Source organism: Pyxicephalus adspersus, chromosome 10, assembly GCF_032062135.1.
Source record: "Pyxicephalus adspersus chromosome 10, UCB_Pads_2.0, whole genome shotgun sequence".
Classification (NCBI taxonomy): domain Eukaryota; kingdom Metazoa; phylum Chordata; class Amphibia; order Anura; family Pyxicephalidae; genus Pyxicephalus; species Pyxicephalus adspersus.
In genome coordinates, this window is record NC_092867.1 from 1596141 (window position 1) to 1618348 (window position 22208).

The window sequence follows — 22208 nt, forward strand, 5'->3', positions numbered from 1 at the left end:
GATCAGATTAGACACTGAATATATCAAATCCGTTTTTTTATATTCTGAAGTAGAACTTTAAATGCCATGCAAGCATTTAGAACCAAACCTGTTAAAAATCTGACTGATAAGTTAGCTGGTCCGTCATTCTTCCTACCCCCTGATCAGTCCAAATGCTGAAAGTCCCTTTTATGCATAGATTAATAAAGATCACCAAAAATATAAATCCTCTTGCAGGAAATGTCTGTATTTTAAAGAAAAATTAAGCCAATGTTCCATCATGGGTGCTGCCGTTTCCATCGTTCTCTTCCACATTCCAATCTTCGTCCATCTTGATTGGCTGCGCCTGAATGACGTAACTCCCTAACCTGGAGTTCATTCATTCCTGGCACTCACATGGGAAGATGTGCTGGGAATTCCAGACGGTGATCAGGAGGGAAAACTTATTACATACATCGCCTGTCCTGTTCTGCAATAAAGCTCGGCCACATTTTTTAAGTTGACGCTAAATTCCACTTTAATATCAAGCTCTGTGTGAGAGAAGGAAGAGGAAGTATTTGCTTTTTTAGGGCTCTTTTGGAAAATAATTTCTGCTTTTCAGTATACTATACTATTTGCTTATTTATTCTTCAATGCTGAAAAGGGAAGAAATTGGAATTGATATTCCTGATTGTAAGGACCGGTTTCATATGCATTTCATCAAATTATTCTCTTATAAAAAATATGTTTATGATGTACAATTATTGATTCTGATTCTGTTGATAAAATCTTGGTGTCATGGCTGTTTTCCTGAACAAGCTGATTATATATCTGTGAAACCCGTTAAATAATTTACTATTGAGCCCCAATCTACGATGGTTCTTTACTGTTGTTATGAAACTGCACTTTTTATGAATATATAATAAAAGGTAGTTGTCATTTTTAATGCAAACATTTACAGGAGATATGAGAATATTTATGCCTAAAAAGTCACTTTTACTTATTATTATTATTATATATTATTATTTTTGTCCTAAATATTTTGTATAAAACCCATTCTATTAGCATTGGGGTTCACTTACTTTATTTTTTAAAGTCATAGAATTGTGGAAAGCAATTGGTAATCCCTATATGTCAGGTATAGGTAGTCTTCTTGTTACACTAGAGTTCTTCTGTAAGTTTTGTAAGCAGCCGGTTCTCTTTCATTATTGCTGCTTCATGCCCGATAGGTAAATGTTGTAAGATCTTCCTTCACTGTCCTCATGCTAGTGCGTCATGAGTCCCGAAGACAAATATGCTAATATATGTCATGCTGAATTTAATCTGGAAACATTCTGCCTTGGTCTTTATATTGGGTTATGGGAATTTGGGGTAAATTCAGCCTCCAGCACCTATCTGAGTGGGTTTTAAATTTAGATGTGTTAGCAGGTTTGTAGTAAAATCTTAGAGCTAAATGGACAACATCACCCAGAATGAATGGTGTGTGGCCAATGGGACTGGACATCTCACATGATCACAGATACAATTTTAAGTATTTTAGTTTACTTTTGAAATAAATATGTTTGAAGGATTAGCTGGAGGATTGTGGGTATCAAGTTTTAGAGGCTGGGCCTGAGCTTTAAATTTTAGAACCTGCTAAATTTGTATGTAAAAATTCAATAAAATCACATGGTATGGTCCGTGTTCATTTTCTCAATATTCACTTCTGTGTTCAATATTTGGTGGTTTTCCAGTCCATGGCCCTTCTGTTGGGGGACAACGCTCTTACACCCACAATGAATTCACAGCAGCGTTGTTACCCTGTGCGGAGGCACTTTGATGTACATTGAAGGGGTGAAGTTACCAATGCTGATAACTCTCCATGTTAGAGCAGGATATGTATCTACTAATGACAGGATTCAGGAAGGCGCCCTTCATCACTAAAAATGCCACGGGGTGCACTTCCGCAATATCTCTTGCTAGTTCTGCCATTGGCAGGATGTGGACCTTGGTTATTCCAATGATGGTATTATTGGAGCCAAAAATGGTTTAATTATTTCTGCAGGTAGTTGAAATAAAAATAAATAAATCATCGATTTGTATCTACAGGGAAAGAACAATTAGCATGTCGGGCTCCGTAGGTGTACAGTTAGGACTTGTCTCCATTTCTAAACTAGGAGCAGCAGAAAATGAATGAGCTTATATCTGTGCACTCTAATATCTCCTCCCAGCAGCATGTTCCATGTCAAATTCCCTTAATGTGATTTTATTATAATAATTATTACTCAGTATTTATATAGTACCAACATTTTCAACAGTGCTTTACAGTCCATAGTGACCACATGGTCCATGTGATTAGCTGACCCTCACAATCTAATGTCCCTACCATAGTCACATGTCATTATTACAGTCTAAGGTTAATTTGAGGTGGAAGCCAATTAACCTAACTGCATGTTTTTGAAATGTGGGAGGAAACCAGAGTACCCAGAGGAAACCCACACAAACACAGGGAGAACCTACAAACTCCATGCAGATAGTGTCCTGGCCGAGATTCCAACCTGGGACCCAGCACTGCAAAGGCCGGAGTGCTAACCACTGAGCCACCATGCTCCTCCTCCTGATATCTTTAAAGGATAACTTTTCTTTTAAAGTACATATCTCTATTGTTCTCCTAAAGGTATAAATGTAAATCTAGCTTCTGTTGTGCTCTATGAGACCTGGAGTTGTAAGTAGACCTGACGCCTGGGCCAGCAGCTCACCTCTTCAGAGCGGGAGTGCCATTTACATTTCTTTTTGCCATCTTCTCTGTAAACCTTTTGCCAAGCTAAGCATATTATCCTACCCCAGAAAAATAAAAATGCCTCGTGTCACCACACTGTACCTGGGTTTTAAAAAATAGTCCCCTGATAAAGTCATGAAACGTGTTTGGATGAGAGTGGGAACAAGACACCGACACGTAGAGAGAAAGAACATGTTGTCCTACAAATGAGAGACAAATGCTAAAAAAAGAAAGTAAAGAGTAAGCAAGTTGTGTCATGTGTTCCCATGCTTGGGGTTAAGGCAGCCAATTTATGTTGAATGAGATGGTAATGCACAGAAACAGAACAGAGAATGGTCACCTGGGCCCCATAACATACATCAGTGTGTTACCATGCATTGTGGCGTGCTGCAACACGCATGCACACGAGAAAAGAAGTGAAATATATGAGGGATAAGAGGAGCATTCCAATTACCAGTTATTCCTGTAAAGCCATTAATGGGAACTATAATTACTTCCAGAGCCTTATCCATTGGATAACATACTACAAATACATATTTCAGTTCTAAAACAAACACGCTTGTGGATTCTCTGCCTACTCTATGCAATAAAATACTGCAAGATTATTTATTTTTCCATATAGAATCTGTTGGTTCATCTTTAATATTTCATGCAGTCAGTGTCATCTTTCTTATTTTTTCCCAAGGAAGAGCGGCAATTAATTTTCTCTTTATTGTAGTGGAGAATGATCTAGTGGCAATCAAGGATGCCATCCGTTATACCCGAACTGTACGATGGAATATCACTCACGCCCTGCTCTGTTTTTCAAATGATTAATTCTTCTCGTGGAAAATGATGCTCGCTGCTAATGAGCTCAGACTTATCGGCTATTTGGAGCCAAATGATGGAGGTCGAAGGGGACGCGAATGGCTTTTTGCTGCAATTATAAAAACTATCCGGATTACTGATGGAGTCTTAAGAGTTAAAGTGTAGAGGCAAGCATGTAATAACGTATATGGTGCAGTCTGCCATTAGCATTCACATCAGTTTTTGTGAGTCCCTCAATACCATGATTTTATTATTTGCTGATCCTGATGATAGATATTGGTTTATTATGACAAAAGGGACAATTACATCTGCAAGAAGTCCTTGTGTCATCTGTTGATTGGTCAGAGCTATCAACCAACCAGCGGAGGACACTGACTGCAATGAAAACACAGGGTGACCATTATCCTGTAGCTGGAGGCCACCAAGAGAAGAGAATGGCAGAACCAACTGGTATTAAACAGGTTTAGAAAATATTGTAGAACTACATTTGAGTTATTTATATTTAGTTTATATACTGTAGGGCCCTGGTCCAGCACCAATGCTCCCCAGGCATCTAGCTCGGCATTCTTCACCTATAACAAGCCCCCGCACAGCCTCGGGAGACAAGTTGTGCCGTCCCAGCACACAGTTGCCCCCAGGACTTCTGTACTCAAAGGATGGCAATTGGACTGACAGAGGACCAGGATCCCAGAAGATATAAGTCCAGAATACAGAGCCAGAGGTCATACACAAGTGTTCCATCCAACAAACACAATATACAATGATAGAGACAAAGCAAAGTCACGGTCACAGACAAAGGTCGATCCACTGTTAGCACAAAGACTATAAAGTCCTAAAAGCCATGGACAGGGCAGGATGGAACCAGGGATTACTCCTAAAATCTTCTTTAGCTGTGCACAGTTAGTGCTGGGGATGCTGAGAAGCTACATCTCAGGCTACACGGCTAAAGGGAAACAGGGGATGCTGCCAGATGCTGAAAAGAGGGCAACCAACTAATTCTATTCTTCTTGCTGCTACAAGTGACACAGTCAGAGATAAAAAAATAATAATGTGTTATACGGCAGAGACGCAGGGGATCGGCCAGATAAGCATCTCCTAACATTTACATTTTAGTATCCCTTTTGGAGGACTGACCACTTGAACATGGCCCCATGGCACATGGAACCTTCCTGGAATGTCTGGAAATTAAATATGCTAAGTGCAAGAACCCCAAAGTGATACTTTATGAGCTCCTATTATTTAGATAATGTCTGTAATTGGCAAGTCTTTTTTAATACTTTAATTTAAAGATAATACTAAAAGGGCAGGTTCACTTCATTTTAGGTTAAGGGTTGGAGCACTAAAAAAACACTTAAATGAAAATTATTACTTTATGCCCATGAAGTCAACTATGCATCCAAAACCATTAGCATATATTCCAAATACGGGCTAATTCGATGTAGATTTAAGTCTGCAGGTCCCCACTGGTGCTGTTTAAGCTCAATTAACTTTTTAAAATTTTCCCTCTAACCTAGCACTTTTCATTTTAGTTCGACTTTACTATGTGTTGACATTCAGCAGCATATAAAACATCACTTCTTTTTTTTTATTTTTTTGGAACAGATGGCTTTTGATTCAGTAGTAGGTATATATATTTTATATGTGCAGAAGTGGTGATTTTTGCTGTATGTGTCCCCGGTGGGAGGATTTCCCCCTCTATTTGTTAGTATCTGGTAGCCAAAAAATATTGGGGAATCCAAACTATTACATGTGTCACAGGAGGTAAGAGGAAAACTTCCAATGGTGACATCTGTTTTAGGGTTGTCTCAGACTTGCTGCCGGATATAGTGCTCCCGCGCCTGACACCTTGGCTGGACACGCGTGGTCATTTGCACCGCAGCAGTGTCTGCACATTTGACAGCTGACAGCAATGAGTGCTAGCACTGCTCCCTGCCGCCCCCATTCATTTTCCATAGAACGATATGGGGATAAGCTACAGGTAGAATCTCACCATAGGCAGCGGTTCCCTGGCATGAGGAAGCTGTGAATGCATTGCAACCTTAGGGCCAGTGTGAACATTGCCTTAGTGATAATTGTCTTAGAATGTGGTTTATATCACTTTGAGAGTTTTGCTTTATTTAAACAATATATTTTATTTATTTAAACAATTTATTTTAACAATATTTATTCCATATTTTTTTTCATCTTATCCTGCAGTAATAGCGTTCATGCACTTATAGCACGAAGATCCCATGCCAAAAATGCACAACACCGAGATCCCAGTGCTAGGATAAAACAATAGTCATGATGGCCCACAGAACTTCTATGGGAGCCTGGAGGTAAAAGAAGGGCCCCTTTAGGAAGGCAGTTAGGAAATAATAGAAGGTTTTCTAGTCACAAATCCCTCCATGTGCAGTAAGACACATTTGTTAGGCTGTGTCTCTGCACCGAAAGCATTTCATGCACTGATAACATAAGGATCCAATGCCAAAACTGCTCACCATAGATATCCCAGTGCTAGGAGAAACGGATCCCTGCGCCCTGCACCAATAGCATCCATGCACTGATAGCACGAGGATCCAATTCCGAAACTGCACTACATGGAGATCCCAGTGCTAGGTCAAAACTGATCCATATCATTAGTCATGATGGCCCACATAGCTTCTATGGGCCTGGGGGTAGAAGAAGGGGCCCTTTAGGTGAGCAGTTAGGAAAAAATGGATCAGAAAATCTGATAGTCACAAATCCCATGCAGTAAGACAAATTTGTTTAGCATGTCCTATCAGTGCAGACTGATTGCACTCAACTACCAAAGTCAATGATGTAAGAACTACCAGTGACTCCCCTCTGCTAAAACCGTATAGCACATTTGAAGATTGTAATTCTATAAAAATTTCCAAACTTTAATCATTTTGGCATCATATAATATATCAGTATGATTTTTATTGTGGCTATAACAACTATAAATGTATCCAAAGCAATATTCCCTGTCTGTGTAGCTCCCCTGTTCTTGGATCGGTCAGACTTTAGGTTGAGATTCATTGCACATGTTGATGCCACCAGCTGCTACAGAGAGAGTTAGCCTGGAGGGGGTCATTCAAAGCTTTGCTACTGGGCCCCATAATTTGTTGTTACACATCTTGATCCGCACATTTTAGAAGCACTGTGGTTACATTGTGTTTTATGGCCCTCCTAATGGTCACTCTGTTGCATGATTGGAAACCCAGGGGCCGATCGGTTCAAGCCGTTGGGCTGAGCGTTGGACTCAGTGGCAAGTAACATATTAAAATAATGCCGCTCTAACAGCTGCTTCTGCAGCTCTGTTATAAAAATGGCACTTTGCACACAGTGGTAAAAGTTAATTGAGCGAACCTACTGACTTCAGCACAGTTGAGACGCTTGCTGGATAGCGTTAGTAATCCACTGATTGGTTTGCCTTGTTCCCTGGAATTGCTCTTTTACAATTTTATTTGACATCTTTTTTGCAATCCTAAAAGTCCGCTTGGCACTTTATGTAAGTATTTAAATCTCCTGTGGGATCTTATAACGATCTATTTTATCTCTTGTTCCCCAAATGAAGGAAATTAGGCTTGTGTTTTGCATCTAGGTCAAAAGACTCCTGTAAATCTGTAAAATGCTGGCAGCGATTTCCCCGAATCTGCTTAAAAACTCATTTATTTTCAATTTGGTGCTGAGCGCAATCACTCATCCTTATACTTTACTGGTTACCTTTATACCCTCCTCTAAGTGTGTTCCTTTACAATACAATTCATATATTCAATAAATACACTCAATAAATACACTAGAGACCTTCTTTTATTATTGGCTTCTTGCTTTTAAAGGAGTCGTCCCATGTCGACCCTGTCTGGGCCCTTTGGCGAAAATCATTTCACTTTCACCCATCTATGCGATCATTCCTCCTACTCTTTTACATAATTACAAATGCCAAAGGTTGAGTCAATGTATGCCGACTTGGGGGGGGGGGTCAACGTTCTTAAAGCAATGGTCCACGTTTGATCCTCCATGGACAACTTACTGGCCATTGGTAAACTTTCTACTATAAGGTTACACCTACATGTAATACTTATCCTTAAATAATTTGTCCGGACACAATTCTGGACACAAACCAGCACAAATAACTAATCGAACATTGATGGTCAAAAGCCAAAATATTTCAAGTGTCTAGAAAATGGCCACTTTATTGGGGTTGGGAAAAAAGACTTTTTTCTAATCCAAAGCATGAAAGCATTGAGTGCTAAAAGTATAACAAAAAAAGAATATATGATTTCTCACAATTTAATGAAGGATCTTTTCGACCCCCTGATAAATATTATTATTTTCATAGCACGCCATTGTATTTGCCAATACTGGACAGGGTTGTATAGCAGTTGATGAATGGCATCGTTGAAATCATGGATGTAATTGATACCCAGCACAAATTATTAATCAGTAATAATGGTGCACAAAACCAGAACAATGGAAGTTTGGGCTCCTTCAGTACATCTCCGGAAGCTTGTTGCAAACTCATAAAGAGACTGATCGAGATCATGAATGAAAAGCAAGAACACCAAATGTTCACGTAGATGTTGAGTTGGGAACAGGATGGGTGTCATTGCTGCAGAATCAGGATTTGGACATCTGAAAACAAAGCAGCTTTGAAACGGGCAAACTAGTCTGTGGGTTGAAGCAGTTTTGGTTGGTACCGGTAGGTTGGTTGGTACCCAACACAGAATCTAGGAACAAGGTACCAAAAGCATGAAAAGTTATAAAGACTCAAAGAGTTTAGGAAGTGTAGGAACCTATTTGCTCCAAGCATGCTAAAGCTTAGCAATACTAAATGATAGAAATTCTTCACACGCTCACCCCAGAGGTATAACCTTATTATCTAGATTGCATTGATTCATTCTGGTAGAACATTCAAGGGCAGTATTGATTTTATCCACTAGTTGGTGACATACCTTTGCTACACACAAGGGTAGAATTTACTTAAGCCATTGGAAGGTGCAGATGCACCTCTATGGAACATTTAAGAAGGACCTTTATTGCAGAGGATGGAACTCAAATAGAGTGACTTGGACTCAAGTCCCACATAAGTCACCTAATGAATGACTTGCAACTCGACTTGGGGGTTTTCCCCAGTGACTTGCAACTCGACTCGCACTACCTGAACTTAGTAAACTTAGAATGCAAGGAATGCGGGGAGGAAGGCGGTGTTACAAAACCTTCATTGCCTTCCTTCCCACCTTTCTTACATTCTAAGTCCATGGCTTTCTTCTCTGACTGCTGAAGGGGGTGAGGAGGTGGGTGGTGTTACAGAAGCCTCACTACCTTCCTCTCTTCCCCCTTCAGCTGTCAAAAGAGAAAGCCATGGACTTAGAATGCGATCCTGTGCTCAAGAACAGGATCAGAGCTCTGTTTCTATACAGAAACAAGTGGGGATAAATTAAGTGACTTGACTAGGGACTCGACTTGGAAGAATTCTTGGTGACTTGAGACTTGACTTGGGACTTGGTGTCAACTCGACTCGACTTGAACTCCACGTTGGCTTCTCTGTGGGCTTTTGATTTTGGACCCAATAAAGCAAATTATACCAACAGAGCCAGCTACCTTCCCTTTCGTTCCTAGTTTTCCCATTTGAGCCTACGTTGCTGCTGTATTACAGTACAATATTGCTTCTTTGCTATTTTCCTTAATAAGCTTTGTGTGTTCTTCTCCGTACATTCTATATTTCCTTACTCTTGGGTCTTACGTCTGAGCTATTTTTACCGAACCTTTTTTCTGCAGCATCAATGTGTTCCTAAGTGGGATAAGATGCGGGCAAGGTCACATGGGACTCTTCTGTATTCATATATGCTTTGTGATGTATTTTTTTTTCTTTGTTCCAAAAACTTTCTTTAGAGAAGAAAGCATAGGTGCAGCTTTCCACCTGGGGATTTAATGAAGAATTTGCAATTCTTTGGCAGGATTCTATAGGAAATTGCCAATTCAGTAATGATCTGTGACTGCCTGCAGCATTAATATCGTGTTTGGAAACATTTGCTGTAATTAGAAAACAAGTTCACACATTCTACATACTCGAAAGATTCCCATTAGTGCGTCACACTTAAGAGTCTTGCTAATGTAAGATATAGCTGCAACGTGTTAATGGTTGATGAATGTGGAATGTTTGGAGTTAAAGTGTTAGTGAAGTGTAACGGTTAGGACTTTTAATTGCTCTACCTTTTTGTCTTTGGAATATAATAAAATTATTTTGTTTTATCTGTTCTATAAAATAAAAAGAAAGTAAATAGGATGTAAAACCCAATAAAACTTATTTTATTGTCATTTTCAGTATTCTTGGCAAGCTTCATTGCTGTGGCCCCTGTTGGGGAGACATTCCTAATTCCAAAGCCATTGACAATGATGATTTGAGTATGGAGGTTGTCACTGGGATAGGAAGACCAGAACCTTCATTACAAAATGTTTTTGAATTTGTGCACCTATTGGAGAAATGTTCTATCCATTCCCTGGACACCAATCAAAAAGTGAACATTTGACAGATGTATCCAAAAGATAGTTGGGTGAAAGTGTTCCCTGGAATTTTGACTTTGGACCTGATTATTAAAGCTCTCCAAGTCTGGAGAGGATACATCTGTGAATCTGAGTGATCCGGCAAACCAAGTGCTTTTCTTCAAAGTAATTTGCTTTTTTTAGCAAATGTTTTGAAAAAAGCAGATCCATTCCAGGTTTGCTGGATCACCCAGTTTCACTGGTGAAAATGTATTCACTCCAGCCTTCGAGAGCTTTAATAAATCAGGTCCTTTAGGTGAAATTTAGTTTTTTTGAGGATATTTTCCACTTGTCACTCACATAGAAGAGATGTTCCTAAAGCATTATTTATCTTCTATATGCTCCTTGGTCCAGGCTAGGCAGCACAGCACGGAAATTCTTGTTACCTAGTACTGGGCTTAAAGTACTCCTTGCCAATTGGGCATTTACACATCAATAAGCCAACCACAGGAGGGGGGAGAGGGAAATGTCATGATGTCACCAGCTAAAGACTACAAAAAAAGTCATGGATAGGGGATTATTTCTCATTTTCACTTTTATTAATAAAAAATACCCAATGGGGGGTGGACTACTCGGAGGGTTTAATCCCAACTGGTTGGATACCACTTAAAATCCTTGTTGGGGAATTTTTGAAAAATGTGGTGTATAGTCTTAATTTAGACCAAGATAGGCCTACAATTCTAGACTGTCATGCAGGGTGACCAGGGGTCACTAATGGACGAGCATCACACTTTTTTGGGTTGTTCCATAAACTCAACAGTGAGGGGCACTCCATACTTCCAAATACTCTCCATATAGATTTCAAGCTTTACTTCTATGCAAAAGGAGAGAACTGCGTCTTATTGGTTGCCATAACCCATCTCAAAATGTAACCCAAACCCAAAGAAGATGAAGATGTAATGAGAATATACACCAATGATCTTCCAAACTATTATATTAGGGTAAGGGGAAACATCCAACCTGTTGTAAGTTCCGGTAGGCTCCGGTGTTCCTATCAGGGGTTGGAGATATAGATCAGTGTTTCTCAACCAAGGTTCCATGGAATGTTTCTCTGTAGGTTGCTGGGGGTTCCTTGAGTAATGTACGACTCTCAGGTCAGTATACGTGACCCCAATGATGTTTTTGGCTAGCTGTAAGGGTGTCATTCCTCCCACTGGCCAGCAATGTAAGAGGAATTCTTCCTACTCACCACCACACTAATATACTGTGATCTGTGGATATAGGAATTATAGAATGGGCTCCCTGAAGAGTTGAAAGTTGTTTTAAGGGTTCCCCATATTTTATTTTGCAAATAATCTTATGATCTATCAATCCCAGCTGGTATGAATGAGTAGGAGAAAGGTTAAAGGACCTTGAATGAATGGACTCAGTAAGCAATTGATGGAGGTTGGGATATTGCTGACATTCTCCGGTTGCAGAGACTTGGTAGCCAGTGGCACAGCATGTGGGAATATCATTCACATTGGGAATATTTCTTCTCATTTTGCAGAAGGAACAACACAGGTGCATGAAGTTTCAGAAGATGACGGCAAGAATCATGATGACAGGTTCCTCAAGGCGTTGTCACATCAGACCCCGAAACACATTGACTTAGCTTTCGTTGAGAGAGATCTTGGTATATATAACCTGGAGCTATACTCTTTATCAGTGATGAATATTTATGTGCTCACAAATAAGGAATAAAAACAAGATATACGCACACCACGCACTTGGTTGCTGACGATCATAGACACGGTTGTTGCGTACTGGATCAGCCAAGACGAATAGCAGTGAATTAATGATATTCATTCCATCGCCAGAGGCAAAAAGCCACGTGGAACAAGAATATTCTTTACAAAAAGCTGCAATGAAAAGATATGGATGTTGGCATGATGCAAACTGGAAATTATCCAAGTCATGTTTAAATGTTTGTCAGTGGAGTTCTTCTTTCGATTATTCCTCTATTAGCAGTGAATCTGAGATTCACCAATCATTTTCTGGTGGAAAAGGCTTCAGGTCCATGGGTTTTCATTGGGAATGATTGATTCTTCAGCAGTGAATGCTCATTATATGCAAGATTCACTGATGTATCATTAAAAATTCTTAAGAGTCCTTTACTTGGCAGGAGCGCTCCATCCGCTATCTGGGAACCCAAATCACTTCCACATACTCTCAATTGTACTCCCATAATTTCCCACCGTTATTCAGAGAGGTGAACACCTTTCTATGTAAGTGGAAAGGTCACCCCTTGTCTCTGCTGGGTAGGATAGCCTCAGTAAAGATGATGCTTCTTCCCAAAATATTGTACTTATTTGAGACACTACCAGTTAGAGTTCCGCTTCAAGTACTGAAAAGACTCCAAACTGACTTTATGCCCTTTATTGGGGCCTATAAAAGGCATAGAGTAACTAAACGCATTGTGTGCACTCCTAGGGAAAGGGGGAGGTCTGGGAGCCCCGGATATTTAGAAATATTATCTGGCGACCCACCTGAGGCACCTCCAGCAGTGGACGTCCCCTCATCCTCCTAGTGTTTGTGTAGAGTTAGAGGGAGAATGGATAGCTCCTATACACCCCACTGCTATGCTGTGGAGCTCCTCCCTACCACTAACGGAATCAGACTTAACGGCACCCATGGTATTTACAAGGAATATGTGGAGGACCTGCAAGGACAAATTTGGCCTAGCATCCTCTGCCTCGAGGTTAACCTCTAATCCTTAACCCACAAATTCCAGATAGTCTGTTTAGCTCAATGTCTGGTCCTTGGAGGGACAGAGGTCTATACCAAATTAGACATATTTTGCACCCAGTTGAGCGGAGGTTGCTCTCTTTTTCCGAGCTAGGTGACAAAGTGGAAATGCCCCGCACCTCTTTCTACGCCTACCTTCAAATTCGGCATTATATCTTGTCACTCAACCTCACACAACCCACAGCTACCTTTCAGGCCCTTACTGCCTTTGAAAGATTATGCATGGAAGGCCCCCATACCAAAGGAATGATTTCTGCTATTTACCGCCTCCTTCACGCTTCCACACAGGGGAACTCAAATAAATTTGGCTACATGCTCAAATGGGAGGAGGTTCTGGGTTGGTCCTTATCCCCAGAAGACTGGCTTGATATCTCGGAAGCAGCACACAAAAGTTCTATCTGCACTTTATATAAAGAAAACTTGTATAAAATTTTGCTCAGGTGGTACCACACGCCGGCGGTTTTATGCCGACTGTTTCCTAACATGGACCCAATGTGCTGGAGATGTGGAAAACATAGAGGCACGATAGAACACATATTTTGGTTCTGCCCCCTTATCCAGATGTATTGGTCACGGGTTAACGACTTATTATCGATTGTGGTCCAGCAACCCGTCCCTCTAGACCCTATCTCCCACCTCTTAGGTCAACCCTCTCCAACATTGCCAAATGTGTCTCGCAAACTAGCGTCTCATATTCTGGTTGCAGCGCGAACACTGATCCCCTCCAGATGGAAGGCAACTACGCCTCCTTCCATGGAAGATCTTCATGCGCGGATCCAAGAAATCCGCCTAATGGAGTACCTTACGCGCTCATTAGAAATACAGTGGATACATTTGAAATGGTTTGGGAAGCCTGGGATCATTATTATGCTAATTTGTCCGGCTGACCCACTGGTTTCTCCTCTTGTTTGCTAATGTCACAGTACCATTTCTTGGCTCCTCCACCTCTACTTCTTAAAATGTTTATGTTATGGGATATATTTGGAAAATGTTTATTGTATCCTTGCAACTTAGCTGTGTATTGTTATGGCTTAAGATTGTTATTTCCCTCTTGTGTACTTCCTTCTTCCCTTCTGTACCCTATTTAAAAATTTTCAATAAAAATACAATTTCACAAAAAAAAAAATTCTTAAGAGTTTACTTAAAGAAGTAAAAGCAATGTTGATCGGTTGGTAGTATCATCTCCATTCCATAGATTGGTATATAACAATATTTCATTTCTAAAATTTTCTCTCTTCACTCTCCCTGCATTCCCCTCGTCATTCCTTGTCTCTGCTTACATTCAATCCATTTGTATGGAAACAAAGAATCGTATATCTCCCGGCCCCATATGCAAAGTACTTTTTGCTAATTTAGACTTGGCAGGATCTTTAGATAGGGTTTAATGAACTAAAGTCATTTTCTTTCCCAGTAAAATTTTATAGGCCTGAAAGGTCTTACTGCATGAGAATATGCAGACACAGGCAGGAGATAGAAGGCTGATTTATTACGTGTGGGATTTGTATTACCTCTGTCGGGCGTTCCCTGGGGCTTATTGATATCTTCATGTAACAGTTTGCAGAATTTGTCATTGTTTTACCTGGTGGAGGGCTTTGCATGGAATATGTAATCCCTGGAATTGGAGGATTTTCTGTGTAATGTAGGAAAATGGAAAATCTGCATGGGGAATGACATTGAGGAATCTCTAGGCAAATGTAAAAAAGAAAAAAAAAAACAGAAATAAAAAAAATGACAAAAAAAGCAAAAAAAGAAAAGATAAGATAAAGCAAAAAAAAAAATGAGAGTAGAAATGAAACAAAAATGGAAAGTATAATAAATGTATATATAAAATAAATACAATTGTTAATTTTATTTCTGAATGTCAATTTTTTATGATAGGAGAGCTGCTGCTTGTTTATGGTCCAATCAGTTGCCAGGGGCGTGTTCCTGACCAAGCTGCATGTTGCATTGCGAATTTGCTTTGGTCTCAAAAATCCTTTTTTTATTGCAAATGAAACCATAACTTGGTCAGTTCTTTGTGATTGGCTGGCTACTTCTATTCTATGGTCCAATCAGTGGCCTGGGGGTGTTCCTGACCAAGCTATGCTGCTAGATATGGGCCGACAATTTATTGTGAAATTGCTTTTGCTGCTTTCTTTGTGAGTAATAGTTGTTAAAATAAAGCTTATTTTCATCTTTTTGAAAGTTATTTGCCAACCCACCAAACACAATATAATCACCAAAATTTATGGTGGTGGTGTGTGTAAGGCAAAAGGTCAGAATGACCATGAGAACATGTCCCAAGTGTCCCAAGTGAAAAGGAGGTAATGGCAAATATGGCAACATGTCCCATGTGCAACAAAATATATAAAATCATTCATCTTTTTAAATACTCAATACCAACTTTCAACCAACCTGTAGAATGGGTAATTGCTTTGAAATAAATGTAATCTGACATCTCCAAATGATACATTCACCCTGCAAAAGCAGAGGAAAAAAAAAAAAATCCTTCCGCGTGAAAACATATATATATATATTCAATGATATTGCTTTACTAAATTGATTTAGACTTCACATAGCAAAGTGAATAATCGCATTGTGTAAGAAAGGAGATGAAGCTCTGATGACTGCAACCATCCAATCACGTGCAAGAGAAAGTCCTGTTTGTGATTGGCTATTATTTGCAAAGTTAATTATCACCACATTCACCAAGCTAAGTGAATTATTCTTACACGGTGATTTCTGTTCACCTCCATTGTGTCATGTGATCGGTTCTGAGGGATCTGGACCACGTGAATTGGCAATGGTCAAAATGAAAATGTTCCCCTCCTCCCATTGAATTGTATTTCACACCTAAATAAAATGTCACCGGCCCATAATTGTATCTTTTTTTGCTTTTTGCCAACGAGCAGACCGACTCCCCTGCAGAAATCTGCAATCCAGTCCAGACACACAGAATGTTCCCATAGTTAATGATAGCTATTAATATGTCCTGAACGGGAGCCAAGTCATTAAGGTACAATTTATTTTCATGCAGAATATATAGTTTAAGCCTTGGAAGGGAGTTTATCATGTGAAAAGCAAAATGTCAAACGGGGGTCAAACTATACACCTGGCCGAGTGTAAATCTAGGATGTCCGGCGTCCGGGGGCGGTCCCACAGCTTTGGCGTTTTTTGCGTTTTGTGATATATCACGCCGGTTCCCCGTGGGTACTATAGATCGCTAGACGGAATAAATATTAATTGTGCCTCCGTGTGTGAAGTATTTATGATTTGCTCTACCCAATCTGCTGTAATTGCTGCTCAGCTTAAAATAACCTTTCCATGAGGATTGGATATTAATCTGTATTGGTGGCGAGAGATATGTGGAAGTCATTATGGATGGAATTCTATTGGTTTGGTTTCAGCTTTATAGCTAAAGATTTCTTGTATATTACTGAATCTGTGGTCATGTGACCAGTGGGGTCCTGGCATAAGGGTCCATTCAATGAGCAGCATTGTAAAAAATTACCATGTCACCTGGCCAGAACATCATCCATACCAGGAAACAGCCAATGGAAGGTGGCAGAATTGTAAACAATGACCAAGCCACCTAGCCAGAACATCATCTCTACCAAGGAACAGCCAATGGAAGGTGCCGGCATTGTAAATTGTAATTACAGCACCAATCATTGGGTGTTTCTTGATGGGGATAATGTTTTGGTTTGGTAAGATGACCATTTTTTAGATAGGGATGATGTTCTGGTTGGGTGACATGGCCATTTGTACACTAATAGCACCCGCCATTGGCTTTTCTTTGTAGGGATGACGTTGTGATTGGGTGATATGACCGATTTTACAATGCTGGCACCGGCCATTGGCTGTTTCTTGTTAGAAATGGTATTCTGGCTGGGTGACTTTCCCATTTTTACAATTCTGGGACCCTCCATTAAGTGATCCTTGGTAGGGATGATGTCCTGGTTGGGTGACATGACCATTTTTACAATGTCATTACCTCCCAATGGCTGTTCTTTAGAAGCGTTGATGTTCCACTAGATATGGGCAAGTTTATGTGGGTGAACATTGGCTTTTCCAATAGCAAGTGGAAATGCTGCCAGAAACTAGTGCCAACATGCATGGTAGGCAGCGTTTTCAGTGGTTGGTGTTTGCTCAGGGCAGGGCAGCTCTTAACAACCACCAGCCAATGGGAAATGCTGTCATTATTATTCTATGTTCAACACAACCCCCAACTGGTAACTATGTTCATAGCATGTCGATCCCACCTTCCCTGGTTTTTCAGCATGTAAAGAATTGGGGAACTTTAAAAACAGTTGCCTAACCCATTGCAAACCAAACCCAGATGAGTTAACCCATTGGTATCCCATGGTTGTCACCAGAACTGGTACAGATGGGAGATCTCCCATTGCAGACAGTGAACATTTAGGGAGATTTCTTCTCACTTGTGGTTGTGTCTAAAAAGAAGAAAGTTTCCAATTGAACATGAAATGGCAAAAATAGTTTCAACTTTTTGAAACAATTTTGTGGCTTTTATGGAGAACAGAAGTGGAGTGTATTGGTGCTAAAGAAAGGACTGTTCCTTCAAATAAGTGACTGTCAAAGCCTAAATTGTCAATGAGTCGGTCCATCTGAAAGAGTTAACTCACCAGTGTGTACAAAAATGTTAAATATTTGTTTTTGGTGGATGGCTCCCTTAATAAATCAAAATTCAAGGTCCAAGCATCTCTGTAATAGAAAACTTTGGAAAAGAATTTCCTTCTACATAAAGTTTCTATTTTTGCTGGAGTTCCTAAATCAACAGGTCCGTGTCACTTGGCGGGCGATCATGAGTCTATATTATTGACTTATGTATTGACATCACATGACCTATGCTAAGCACCGGCATTCTGGGAGATGGTCCATCACTTCAGCTGTCAGCCACCTTGTGTTTCTTTCCCCAAGATTCCCCTCCTGGGAAATAAGGTTAAGCTGAGAGGCAGCCTCCATTTACAGGATAAATGCCCTGAGCATCTGTCATGGATTCATTATGGCTGATCGGGGACGGAGCCGGAGAGGAATTGCCAACTTTTTTTTGGCCATTTAAAGATTTCACATCTGTGAGATCTGCCAATAACTCAGCTTTACAGCCTGGGACGCGCCATCGGCAGATTTGGGTCATACCAGTGTCTCCTTCACTGGCCTTGCTTGCCGCCTGTTTTTTACCGCATTGCTGGAACGTACAGCTTGTGGGGATACAAGGGCCGGGCGCTAGGGGCAACTTCTCCGAAATTTATTTTATTTTACAGATTTGCTGGAATTATTAAGAATCTCATTTCCCTACAGCTGAAACTTTATAGTTGGCTACAGGATGCAATGCAAAGCTTTAAGTTGGGCACAGTGGCCCCCCTCCTGACTTTCACCCACTTATCACTGGCCCCCTATTTTTAATATTATCATGTTTTTTAATCTAAAGTCTCATGAGGAACAGTATCCCCTTCCTTTTCCAATTGATGCTCACATAATGTGTGCAGGAATCTGTTCCCAGGCCACCATTATGGGACATCTCCAATGTCCATGGGCTGACCGGAAAAAGGTTTGATGATGCCAGGTGTCACTCAAGCTAGTAGTTGGGCATTACATGCGTGAGAACTTGCAGTCACAGCTGATTGGAGTCACGCGGGTGCTTCCAATCAGCTGTGACTGCAGGCAAACTCTCAATGGAGTTTCTCCATTGAGAGTTCATCTGAGTTTGGCGAGAACATGACCTCGTGGCAAATCACAAGGCCGTTCTCTCTTACGTGTTCTGTAAGCGAGAAAGGCCCGGTTCGCCGCAAGATCGAAATTGAAAAGTTTCTCACTGTTCTATAGTGAAAATGTTACTTGTCCATAGGTTCAGTACTGTAAGTTAGGGTTGTCGCCCTAGGACAGTGTCCTGCTGGCTGGAACATAAGGTGAAAATAGAGAAGGAAGCCTGAAAAAAACTAACACAGACACCATCTCTAAATACATGGAAGTTGCAGTACATTTGGAGTTTAGAATAGAAATCCCCAATTGACAGGCCAGTGGGGGCCCCATTAATTACTCAGGAATGGCAGATGTAGAGGTCTTGATTGAGACCTTGCTCCTTGCCCCAGAGACCCTCCACTTGACCACTAGTCTGGTTGCTCACTGTTCTATAGTGCATGTTGCTTCTCCATTGGCACAGTACTGTAAGTTAGGGTTGTCGCTCTAGGACAGTGTCCTACTGTTTGGATGTTCAGATGAAAAGCAGGTGAACATCAAGTGAAAGCATGAAAAAAGAGCTAACACAGGCACCACGTTAAATGGAACCTGCAATACATTTGGGATTTAGAACGGAAATCCCAAACTGCCATCGCAATGGGCACCCAATATCGTAATAATAAAGCCTTGATTGAGACTCGGCCCCTTACTCCAGAGGCCCTCCATTGTGCCACTGTCTGGTTGTACACTGGTGTACACAGGAGATCGCCTACCATTGGCTTCCTGTTCTGGGCTCTGTATTAGGTGTCCTCCGTCCTAAGATCTCCTCCAGTCACAAGAACGAGTGGCCGTTACACATAAGTTACCTTCTGCTGAGGGTCCACACTAACGGGTCTAGGGGCTCCTGATGTAAATGTAAGATACTGATGTAAAGGTCGAACTCTGACGTAAAGAGGGTTCCAATTGTAGAGTGGGGAATCTGATACGCAGTAAATGGGGGTCTCCAATGTGGGGGTTCCAGACATGGACCTTGGTCAGTAGCTAGAAGGTCCTTATTGGTACTATAGAATGGATGCAGAAGAGGGGACCCAGGTTCAAATTCTGCATCAGGGCCCAAAGGGTCTGGGCCATGGCCTAAGGAAAGGCAAAGTAACTCAGGTTCATTGCAGCCTCTGATCTTCCTAATCATCTGAAGTCCATGGGATTTTATGTTTGTGCGTCCCAAGACCACATCCGCCGGTATGAGCCCGTACCTAATCTCTCCTCCGGCATTTCCCTGGGCTGCCTGGAGCCGATTCCTTTCTAACAAACACTATGCAAATGAAAGTGAAGAATGATAATGTATTCTTTGCTCTGACATTTGTCTTCTGTTTTGCAAATTTGTTTGCATAACAATGTTGTTAAATGACTTTGAAATTGAGGAACAAATAAGCTTTTTTTCTCTGCAAGTGAAAACAAAACAAACAAAAAAAAACACTCACACAGCCCTGATGATAAAATATAAAGTACGACAAATGAAGCTGCTCTCTATTCACGGATATGCCATTTAGAGTATTTTATTTAAAAGAAGTTTAGGTACCTGCCTGTGACTTAGTATCTGCCTCTCATTCCCTGCACAGAAGAGCTTAGGCAAAGGGGGAGAGAAACAGCACAGGGAGTCAGTTGTGCTGCAGTGCTAACAAAGAACATACTCAGGTTGTTTAGCACTGATGCTGACTGCTCTTTCTGCCATAAAAGTAACCACTAGAGGGAGCATTTAAATTAATGTTCACTGCTCTGCATGACATAAAGATGACCACTAGCCGGATTTACTCATTGCTCTGTCTGACATACAAGTGACCACTAGAGGGAGCATTTATAATAATTCTTACCGTTCTATCTGATGTACAAATGACCACTAGAGGGAGCATTTGCAAACTTGAATGTAAAATATAAAAATGAAAATATAAAACAGAAAATGTAGAAATAACTTATTATTATAAGTTATAATTTAAAGTTTACTTCAATCGCTCAGATGATGAGACATCACCTAAAGCCATCATCAAGCCCTTATTCCTAGAAGTAAAGGCATTCATTCTAACCCAGCAGATGTGGCATACGTGAAATATGGGCTGTCAGGAGGAATCAATTAAATGCAACTAATTCTCTTTACATTTACACAGCTCGGATTGCAGATGCCAGCTTCATATTATAACATTATAGGATTTAAGTAAATGATATTGCAATGTGAATGTGATGGAATTCAATCAGCACTGTATATTAAAATGGAATCAGATAAAGATATAACTGAACTCTGGATAAAATGATATTTGTTCTGGCAATGTGTCCCCTTCCCTGCTAAGAGTAGTCTAGGGAAGCCTACCAACGATTTTAACATGGGGAAACCCTTAAAATAGATTTCAAGTCTTCTATAATTATTATATCCACAGATCTCAATTTATTAGTCTGTGGTCAGTGGGAAGAATTCTTTTTACATTGCTGGCCATTGGGAAGAATGTCACCCTTACAGCCAAAAAGGTCATTGGTGGAACCCTGGTTGAGATTAGGATTGGGCCTACTGGGCAATTGCGCCCCACCTTGATCACTGAAGGAATGGCAGTGCTACAGAAAGCTGGAAAGCTGTACATTTGGGGCCCCTACTTTATCTTTGCCGAGTGCCCCATTTTTTCCAAAACCATCTTATTTGCTGGCGTTCTTCATGCTGCCGATCCTATGTAGCAATACCAGAAGCCTCAGTGACCACCATGACAATGTCACCCCCATCAGTGCAAGTCTTAACCTGGGACGATGCATTGCCCCACCTACATCTGCTGATCTATGGTCCGATGTATATAATATCCATACAATAACAATAGACATGATAACCAGTAATGGGAAAGTCTGCTGGAGTTCATACTTCTGAACATCTAACCAATTCTAAACCTTTAGGATTGATTATCCGCTATCATTTGTCACCATTGAAGTGGACCTGTCATAAATAAAGCTGGGTATAGCATGCTAAGTAATGGGGCATTGTATGGGGCTAAGCATGGGGCTTCTTTATGTTTTACTATTCCCCAAGATCACATAACTCCCCCCACTCTTCCTTCCAATGCTTCCCACTCCAGAAAGATGGATCCAACTTTGTTCAGTCCTCGTTCAGGGTCAACATTGACCTCCAGGACTGAGAAGCCAATTCAGAAAACTCTGCAGTAACAATCTATTATTAGAAAGGCATTTCTATAATAAGAAAGGCAACTTTCTGATTAAACAGAGACTGGTTCTCTTTAAACATTTTTTAACAAATCCTAAAAGTCCTCAATGTTCTGTATTCCCCTCCTATCTCTTATACTAATCATTATATTTATTATTTTATTACAGGTCATCTTGATACTTACAAAGCTCTATGATTTTAACTTGGGGAGTGTGACGGAGAGTTCCCTCTGGAGGTAAGTACATTATTATTTTATTATTAAACAGTATTTATATAGTGCCAACAGATTACGCAGCGCTGTACAATCAATTATTATTTTATTATTAATAAATACAGCATTTAGTTCTAGCATTATAAATTGTAAGATGTTTTATTGGAGGATCCTACATGCTTATATTCTGGACATATTTTAAAATACTAACTTCCTATGCATTCTGTATATCCGTCGGTGATGACTCTTCGGGCTTTTATAGGCAAGGGAGGAATACAGAGCTATGGAGACTGCTTGGATATGTTAATACAGTATATGTTAACCTTATAGTAGATTTGGAGTGTTTTTTA

At 40.4% G+C, this 22208-nt stretch overlaps 1 protein-coding gene across 1 annotated transcript in view; it reads left to right on the forward strand.

The window, feature by feature from the left end:
• SORCS3 (sortilin related VPS10 domain containing receptor 3) overlaps nucleotides 1-22208 on the forward strand; it is a 319319-nt gene that overhangs the window by 79638 nt on the left and 217473 nt on the right. Inside the window, 1 exon segment of the mRNA XM_072423933.1 lies at nucleotides 21815-21882. Within this exon segment, the coding sequence (XP_072280034.1) occupies nucleotides 21815-21882 (68 nt within the window).